The following is a 9,971-nucleotide window of genomic DNA, read 5'->3' on the forward strand; positions in this document are numbered from 1 at the left end:
TCATTTCATTTCAAAACGCCAAATGAAAAAAAATTGACTTTTAAGGTGAGAGCCCCTTCGACATTCTCTACGACTTTGTAAAGTACGTACCTTCGGAGAACGGCTATGTTGTCCTCGACACGCGTCCTTCCGTGGGTAGGTTCGATTCCTTTTCCGTATTTATCGGTATCAGCCACCAGATGACGGGAATGTCCTTTCCTTCGAAGGCACCAACGTTACTTTCCTGCTGAGATTGACGGACAACAACATCGAATTGGACAATGTCACTCTCGTGGAATCTGCGTTGCCCGGGGTCCCAGGGGTTTTAGAGAACCAGGAAGACGGCAGTTACCTACTTCAGTTTGAAGAGATCCCGACCGTCCCCTTTTTTCTGCTAGTGAGAGGAACCCAGAAAATTTCGATGGTGACGCACTCTTTCCGAAGGGACCTGCCGATCAGCTCAGGGGCATCCGGCCTGATTATCGAGGTAAGCGGTCGGGAAAACTCTATAGATCAAAGCGGCAGCCTTTCCATCTTTCCTGCTTCTATCTTCGTCCCGTTTGAAAACTACACTTTCTATCCTATGTTTATGGGTTTTAACGCACAAAAGTGCGTTTATTCGAGGAATCAACTCCTTGCCCTGAAGAATTCTCGTGTTGGCGTGATGAGGGGGCCTTATTGTGGATGCAGAGCCGGAGCTAGCTAAGCGGCTAGCGGCGTTATAAGTCTTCGGTACCGTCCGTAATCATGGGAAATGTGAACTCTCTACCAAATAATACCAACAAACTGACCGTGCTGGTGAAAAACATCAAAGCGTACAGGGAGTGCAGTTTGCTGTGTTTTACGGAAACGTGGCTCAACAGACGCCAATGTGGTGCTACCCGGCTTCAGCGCAGTTAGGACAGACGGAGACACGAAAGTCTGCGTGAAGTGGAGAGGAGGAAGACTCGCTATCTACGTGAACACGAGGCGGTGTAACCCTGGGCACAAGGATTTCCATCTGCCGCAGGGACGTCGAACTTTTGGCCTAGCGTGTGACATCATTCACTCTGCTGTTGCTAAACTACAACACAGCACCCCGAGGTTGTTCTGTTCATCTGTTCATAAACAACAAAAGGATACTGCTGGAAGTGTGAATATCCCTAAGGCAGGGGTGTCAAACTCATTTAAACTCGGGGGACACATGATAGAACAAACATTCTGTCGAGGGCCGGACTAGTAGATTAAAGAGAAAGAAAAAGAGAGATAAAAAATAAGAGAAAGAGGGAGGGAAAAGGAGAGAGGGTGGGACAAAGAAAGAAAAAGAGAGAGGGAGAGAGCGAGCGAAACAAAAGATCAAAAGTCATGAGAGAGGGGGAAAAGAAAGGGAGAGGAAGAAAGAAATCCAAAGAGAAATAGAAAGACAGAAGGAGAGAAGAGAAAAGAAAGCGCGAAGGGTATGAAAAGAGAAAGAGAGAAAAGGAAAAAGGAAGTTGGAGCAAAAGAGGTTAAAAGACACAGAGAGAGAAAGAGACAAAGAGCAACAAAGGAAGAGAAAAAGACAAGTACGGTGTCTTTGATCGAGGCACCTGGCTTTGGCAACATCAAGTTGACATATTTCAACCTGCAGCTCGTTTTTCTCTTGCGCTTCTCTGAGTGTTGTCTCGCGGGCCGGATTCAATCCCTTGGCGGGCCTGATCTGGCCCGCGGGCTGCCTCTTTGACACCTGTGCCCTAAGGGGATAAATAAAGTATCTATCTATCTAACGGGTGACAACGTTCGATTTCTGTTCAGGCTGAAGCAAAGCAGAACCTGACAGCCGGAACGCCGTCGCCCGTTCCTTTTTCCGTCAGCACGGTCGGAATCGACGGGAACGTCTCCGTCAGGGTCACCGCCGACAACCCGCTTTACCAGATCAGCGCTCCCGACTCTCTCCTGGTGAACTCGGAAGAGCGGGTTCAAAGCACCGCGATGGTTCTGGTGCCGCCCGGCACGCCTGCCGGCACCGTCGTCGGCCTTTTTATCGACGTGGCGTCTTCGGGAGGATCCGACACCAACTACGTTTTCCTCCAGCTTACCGTCCTGAATCAGGTCGGTGGTCTCACCCGTCACGTTCCCATACCTGTCATGCCCTTACAAAATAATCTTACACCAAATTTTTTTCCCAAATGCGTCTATATACCGTAAATTCTGGACTATAAGCCGCTACGTTTTCCCCTAACTTTCAACCCTGCGGCTTATTCAGTGATGCGGCCGATTCATGTACCGTATTTTCCGCACTATAAGGCGCACCGGGTTATAGGGCGCACCCCGAAAAAATAGTTTTTGGTCCTATTTTTGACATACATAAGACGCACCGGATTATAAGGGGCTACAATGGGAACGTGGACAAAACAGTCAGATGGTTCAGTCCAACTTATTACCCCCTTAACATTCCCAAAGCTTGCAAAGAAGCAAACACGTGTCTCAGACATATACGGAAACAGTGTCCGTACGATGTCACTCAAATGCATCGTTTCAAATATCATTCGGAAGGTTAAAGTCTTGGGATTCAAGGAATGCCAACCATTCCTTAGTTTCTATTTTCTTTTTCGCTCGCAACTTTACCGTGCATATGACAATAAACACTTGGAGTTGAGTTGAATTTAAAAATAGACACTCCATTCCATCCATTATCTGCACCGCTTATCACAGAAACATCGAGTTCAGTCTGAAACAAGATACAGGGATTATATATATATAGCCGGAGTAGCTCACCGAAGTCGTTGTGTTCATAATAATGTGCAGCCGTGGTCCTCTTATATCCGTGAGTTTAGTAAATCCAGGAGAATAAAATATTTACAAATACAAAATAGTAAAAAAATGTTTTCTGTATGCCGTCAGCCACGTGCTATACGCATTCATCTTTTTCGGCCAATTGCAGGCTTTGTTTTGCAGTTTAAGCCAATGCCAGCCTGTAAATGATAAAAAGGATCCGCCCCTTTACCTCCGAATAACTTTAGCCAATAGTGATCGATTCAAATGATGATTGACACATTGGTTAGCCAATGAAACGCCGGTAAATAAATCCCAGCATACACCGCGGACTACTTGGCGTTCGGGGGAAAATCTGGTCGGCGGCTAAAAGTTGGAAGACTTTGCGACTTAATATTGATCCATAAATAAGGCGCACTGTATTATAAGGCGCATGGTCAGCTTTTGAAAAAAATAAAGGCTTTTAGGTGCGCCTTATAGTGCGGAAAATACGGTACTTTATCTAACAGCCGCCAGCGGCGCTGGAGTACAAAAGGTAAGATTTAGACCGGTGGAATATATGCGAGTGTGTTGCTAGCATGTTTTTGAATAAAGGAGCGTAGGACGACGTCTATATGACAAAGTCTCTTTCACATACTGGGGAAGACGAGCGCGGTTTACCGTGATTTTTACAAATACCGTTTTTTTTTTTTTTTTAACAGACCCGTTTCCTTGTGTTGCGAGCGTGTTCCTAGTAGCGTTTTGCTACCCTTCACAGGCACGGTTTGGGATGAAAGTTATAATTATTAAAGCTTTGAAAACTCTCGGTGTACCGTCTTTCTTTGTAAATATGTGGAACCATGTATAATATGTATTTGCAACTGTATATTTTTGTCATGTATTTATTTTCGAGACTTATTCTGATGTTTTCCAGGGGCGAAACAAAAAGAAGGGGCGAATACAACGGGGGCTGACGGGAAGTGGAGTAAAGGTGAGGCGTATTTGTGGACGCGGCGGACAATAGTGGATATATATTTTTCCCACCCTTAACTTTGGAAATATACATTTTTTTTCCTTGGATTATTTTCAACGGGACCCGGACTCTGCAGGTCTGCGTCATATCTTGAGTACCGGTATCATTTTACGATCAATTTGCCGGCTGTTGTTTTTGGACTGTGTACTTCATATTCAGTTACAATTGCGGGACTCACAGTCAGGTTTGGGTTGATTTTGTGATTGTGTTATATGTTTTAATGTGGGCGCATGCGGCTTATATACAGGTGCGGCTTGTGTAAGTACAAAAGCGGTTATCCTCCTAAAATGAGGTGGGTGCGGCTTATAATCAGGTGCGCTCTATAGTCCGGAATTTACGGTATGTAGTTTAACATGTTACATTGTACATGTGTTTCCTTTTATCATATATACAGGGTTGGGTAGGGTTACTTTAACTGGATTACTTTCAATGACTTTTGGATGACTCCAATACCAAGTCTGCTAATAAAAGACAAAAGAAACGAAATAGGAATCAAATGATGACTCACAACACGTGGTAAGCTTTCTCTCCTGGCTTTGATCCCTTTGATCTCTGGCAAAACGAACATCAAATGCCACAGAAACAAAATAAAAATCAATCCAAACATCATTTTTGCCGTTCCATGTATTCCGTTACTCCCCAAGCCTGCACAAAATGGAGTCATTTTATTCATATTTAGTTTATTTTTTCTTGTATTAGCATATTTGGTATTGGAGTCATCCAAAAGTTATTGAAAGTAATCCAGTTAAAGTAACCCTACCCAACCCTGCATATATATATTGTTCATTAATATTTTGTTGAAAGATACTGGGTTGCTCGACATGAATGAGGTTTATCATAAAAAAAGTTCAAAAATGAAGTAGCTTGGACGTTTACTGTAGATGGAAAAAAATACATGCAAATAGAATTAAGTAGAATTTTCTTATTCAAATTATTGTTGTAACATACTGATCAAAGGAATAACCACAAACCTGTCTTTTTTCATTTTCTCCTTTTATACTTCCCTTTTTTCTTAACTTCTTTATACAACATTATTCGTAATATCAATCATCAAAGCAAGTGAGCCGTTGGAGAGCCGGCTCTCTTGAATGACTTGAGCCGAAAAAGCCGGTTCTCTAAAAAGAGACGGACTTTTCACCACACAACTCGAGATCGGCGTGCGGACGAAAACTCGAACCGCGAGACCAAAACAACAATGGCGGATCTGCCTGATGAAAAGTTTGGCGTGCGGTAAATCTTTGTTTAAAAAAATAAAAAAGTCATCGGGTAATAATGACAATTTGGTGTCAAAAAAGTTGCGTCCCGGGGACGCACGTTGATTTGAGACGATGCGTCCCCAGCAAAAATCATGCGTCTAGGACGCAGGGACGCGGGCAAACAAGAACACTGCAATGTCATATTGTACATGTGTTTCGTTATATCATATATATTGTTCAGGAACATTTTGTTGCGAGTTGCTCGACATGAATGAGGTTCATTATAAAAAAAAAAAAAGTTGAAAAATGAAGTCGCTTGGACGTTCACTCTAGAAGGAAAAAATACATGCAAATAGAATGAAGTAGGATAATACATTTTCTTATTCAAATTATGAATTCATTTTCGGCATTCAACTATTGTTGGTCAAAGGGATAACCACAAACCTGTCTTTTTTCATTTTCTGCTTTTATACTTCCTTTTTTTCTTAACTTCTTTATACAACATTATTCGTAATATAATGCATCAAATCAAGTGAGCCGTTGGAGAGCCGGCTCTCTTGAATGAGTTGAGCCGAAAAAGCCGCTTCTCTAAAAAGAGACGGACTTCCTTTCGTTACACAACTACCACGGAATGATGCATGATGGGAAATCCCCAGGCGGCAGACGCATGCGCACAGTAGCGTCAAAACGCTGGCTTCGTTTGCAACGGAAATAAAACGATACCGAGATAGAGGCTACCGCGGCCAACTCGATTGATTTGCCGTTTCCTGATTGTCGGTGTATACCGGATGGTACCCATCATTGACAAATTAGCGTTTTTCCGTACAGATTTCCTTGTACGTCGTACACGTCTTCAAATGCGTCATAAACGTACTTTGTAGGGCAAAAAGCTACAGCTCGACAGGTATGCATTCCGCACTTCCCGTCTCGTTCCCAGGTGGCAGACGCGTCGAACTCGACAAACTCCACAGATTTTGCGGCTCCCTTGTGCGAGTTGCTGTGCATGGTCAAATGCCTGCGCAACTGCAGCGCCCTCCCGTGGCAGCTCTTGCTACTGTTGAGCGACGGTGACGGAGGTTCGGGTTTGGAGCGGGTCGCCCTCACGCGAGGAAGCGGGACGCTGACGCTGAGAACCGTCAACCGGAACGTCGGCCTGGCGCGCTACAACGCGTTTTGCGACGATCCCTACATGGAGTTTCAGGTGGTGGACGGTGCTGGAAACGCTAACACCTGCGCATTCCACGTCCTCGCCCCCACCTCCGGCTACGCCGGTTCCTTCCTCGCTGGCGCCCGCGTTAGCTATGCCGTGTGCACCCTGGTGTTGGTAGTATTCTGGAACCTGGATCTCGTCTAAAGTCCGAAAAACCTCTATGACTTTGGAGCAATGTTCCCTGTAATTTTCCATTTTTTTGAAACAACTGTGAGCCCTCAAACCCGTCCTCTTTCGTTGAGGTCACAAAATGGACAATATGCTGTCTGGTTTTTGGCTAGCTGTGAAGCTTAGTACGCTTTGGTTAGGCAACGTTCTTAAATTGTGTGTCTCTTAGCAACGACCACATCTCTATTCAACTCCAATGCCTTTCCCCCCCAGCCCCACACGATCGCTCTTTTGTTAGTTAGAAGTGAGTTTCTCTTATCAAAAATCTTCTTTATCCTTTCATTGGATTCAATTTCCTTGTTAATAAAACATAGTTTGTTAAAATCAAACCACTTGCATTATTTCTGTGTCTATATTATTTTCCTTCAATCCTTATCCATATCTATGAACGGCAAAACCAATTATTTAAAGTTAGAAATGCAATATTGCTTCCTCCGTCATAAATATTAGACACAATACAAGGGTGTTTCGGATTACTTCGGGTGGGTAACTGTGAGCGCAACCTGCTGGCTAAATCGGTAATCACCGAATTGGATTCTGAACTAAATAAATATTTTCTAAATCTATTCTCTCCAAAGGTGTCTGAAACAGATTTTTGTTCCATTTGGACCACAAACACAGTACACAGCGCCCTGGCTACTTGGCGCTTTCATTTTTGCTAAATCACTCCTGGATGCATATTTTTAAATAAATTAATTTTGTATTTTGTTGTCGTATCATTGTATCATAGTAAATAGGCTGTAATAGGCTGGTTTATGTTACAGGCGGGGTGGGTATGCACAGTCTTACATCTCCGAACCAAAATAAACGGCTACGGCTAGCTTTTAGCGAAAAGTCGCACTAAAAAGAGATTCCTTGATGAATTCGGACTCAAAGGAAAGTCAGAAGAACGCAAAGAAATACTGACCATCAGCGGGTGCTACGTGGATTGTTATCGGGTGCCAGAAGCGACTCGGGAGAAGGCAAAAGCGGGTCTGACCTATGCTAACGGCTATGCTAAGAACACTTCAAAGCCACCGCTACGGACCCTGTATCACGCCAAGTCCATTAGCCATGAAACGAACGACCTGGATCAACAACTCGTGGAGAACCGCTACGGGACCCAAAAGTAGGTCGTGGACCTTTTCCAGGGGGCGCAGTAGCTCAGGAGGTAGAGCGCTTGTCTCAGGACAGAGCGGTCGCAGGTTTAATCCCCGGCTTCTCAGAAGTATTTGTAAAAATGTCCTTGGGCAAGACACTGAACCCCTAATGCCCCTGATAAACAATGTAGGCTGACTCTGCTATCGGTGTGTGAGTGTGTGTGAATGGGTAAAGTGTGAAGTGCCACGGAAAAATACGGAAAAACGTAGCGACAGCAAAAGAATATTTGAGATATGGATTTCATAATATTCAAGACCAGCATTTTGATTTCTTTAAAATGTATGTTTTATTTCATGTCTATTATTTGACCACTAGATGGCGCTGTATTGTGTAGTACAAACGAAAACAAGTGTTAAAAACCACAAGAAAAGAAGACAAACTACGGACACTCAAAAAAGACCAAAAAGCATTATTTGTGTGTTTGTTTTTTGCCCCGCTTTTCACGGTGAAACGTTTAAAAACTAAGGAAAATGGGGGGAATAATGAAAAGGGGGGTAAAAGAAGGAAAACGAGTAAAAACCATAAAGGAAATCAAAAACAAAAATACAAAATAACAGAGGGGAAAACAAGTGAAAAGGAAAAAAGCTAAAATGATGGAAAAAAAAATGACAAAGAGAAAAAGAAGGAAAAGAAGGGGAATAAAGACAGGAAAAGCGAAGGGGAAAATAAGAAAAAAAAAAACAGAAATAAAGTAGAAGGGGGGATGGGAGAGGTTCTTGTGTACCTGTAGCAGCAAGATGGCCGACAATGATGTCATACATTTGAAAAGTGTCATTTTATGACCGATTTTGTGCGTTTTTAGTGCCTGATTTTGCCGATAATATCGAGTCCCGAAACGTGAGGGAAAAGGGCAAGAAAACCCTCGGATTAACAATCAAGTTCAAGAAGGAAGTCCTTACAAAATATGAGCGTCTGCCATCGTACTGCTGCTCAAAGGTACAGTAAATGCTTTACAATTGTTGATTATATACACCTTTTCATAAGGAATCGTTAAGGTAGATATTAAATCGATATTTGGGGTTTTTAGGGTTCTTTAGCTTTACGTTACTTTCATTTTTTGGGGGTATTTTGGAATGCGTAGGAACAAATGGAAATAAATATTGTTATTTCATATGGGAAAAATGGGAAACAATTCAGTCTGACCGATTAGGGCACCGAAGTATTGCTGGATTTTTAAAAAGAGAGGCCAATATAATCCAATCTGTCGCCTGTTCGTGGTAATATACAGGGTTGGGTAGGGTTACTTTAACTGGATTAGTTTCAATTACTTTTGGATTACTCCAATACCAAATATGCTAATCAAAGACAAAAGAAACTAAGTTTTGCCAGAGATCAAAGAGATCAAAGCCAGGAGAGAAAGCTTACTACGTGTTGTGAGTCATCATTTTATTTATATTTAGTTTATTTTGTCTTTGATTAGCATAGTTGGTATTGGAGTATTCCAAAAGTCATTGAAAGTAATCAAGTTAAAGTATGTATATATATATCTCATCTCATCTCATCAGCTACACCGCTTATCCTCATTAGGGTCGCGGGGGGGGGGGCTGGAGCCCATCCCAGCCATCTCCGGGCAGTGGGCAGGGGACACCCTGAACTGGTTGCCAGCCAATCGCAGGGCGTATATATATATATATATTATATATATATATATATATATATTATATATATATATACAGGGTTGGGTAGGGTTACTTTAACTGGATTACTTTCAATTACTTTTGGATGACTCCAATACCAAGTCTGCTAATAAAAGACAAAAGAAACTAAGTTTTGCCGGAGATCAAAGAGATCAAAGCCAGGAGAGAAAGCTTACCACGTGTTGTGAGTCATCATTTTATTCCTATTTAGTTTCTTTTGTCTTTTATGAGCATCTTTGGTATTGGAGTCATCCAAAAGTCATTGAAAGTAATCCAGTTAAAGTAACCCTACCCAACCCTGGTAATATATTTGTAATGTTTCACCAGGGAATTGGGAATCAGAAGCTAATAAAATATACCCTGAAACGACTTTTCTGGATGGAATATGTGTAAAGTGGACTCAAACTAGTTCTACAAAAGTGTGTATTTTTAAACCAGATGGGATCACGTTTCTGTTTCAAATATTGGTACCGCCCAAAGGGGCGTTTCTTTCTTTCTCCGTCTTTGTTCTGCCTAAATAAATGCAGTTTGCTGGGGGAAGGACCCCCCAGAGTTAGGAGCGCGACCAAGGAGATGGATGTAAGTTCCTCCTCTCCTGGCCCCTCCCCCTCTCCAACTGGCAGTTGAAAATAAGTCGAAAGCTTGGTGTATTTTTTCTAGCGTCACAATTTGTTTTGAAGTTTTTTAAAGAAAAACTCTTGACTTAGTGTAAACTATTAAAAGACACAACGTTTTGCGAAAGAGCAAACGAAATTTGTCTCCTTTGTGTCCATTAACAATGGCTTGCGAAACTATTTGGCCCCCTTGAACTTTGGGACCTATTGCCACATTGCTTCAAACGTCAAGATTTGAAACTGTCATTTCTTGTGAAGCATCAACAATAAGTGGGACATAAT

The 9,971-nt window shown here is 42.5% G+C and overlaps 1 protein-coding gene across 3 annotated transcripts in view; it reads left to right on the forward strand.

The window, feature by feature from the left end:
• Positions 1 to 9,971, forward strand: part of LOC148348908 (von Willebrand factor A domain-containing protein 7-like) — a 56,168-nt gene that overhangs the window by 10,885 nt on the left and 35,312 nt on the right. Inside the window, exons 11-15 of one of the 3 annotated variants that reach the window (XR_015847450.1) lie at positions 46 to 135; positions 207 to 466; positions 1,753 to 2,049; positions 3,626 to 3,682; positions 5,858 to 6,329. Coding sequence is in view for 2 of the 3 variants with exons in the window: in XM_088321772.1 (XP_088177898.1) it covers positions 46 to 135; positions 207 to 466; positions 1,753 to 2,049; positions 3,626 to 3,682; positions 5,858 to 6,274 (1,121 nt within the window). In the remaining variant the exon portion in view is untranslated. Of the gene's footprint in view, positions 1 to 45; positions 136 to 206; positions 467 to 1,752; positions 2,050 to 3,625; positions 3,683 to 5,857; positions 6,351 to 9,971 lie in introns of those variants that run through there. The other 2 variants (XM_088321772.1, XM_088321773.1) reach the window with 2 other exon arrangements.

This window comes from Urocampus carinirostris, chromosome 17 (assembly GCF_059441175.1).
Source record: "Urocampus carinirostris isolate Australia breed hairy pipefish chromosome 17, RoL_Ucar_1.0, whole genome shotgun sequence".
NCBI classification, from domain to species: Eukaryota; Metazoa; Chordata; class Actinopteri; order Syngnathiformes; family Syngnathidae; genus Urocampus; species Urocampus carinirostris.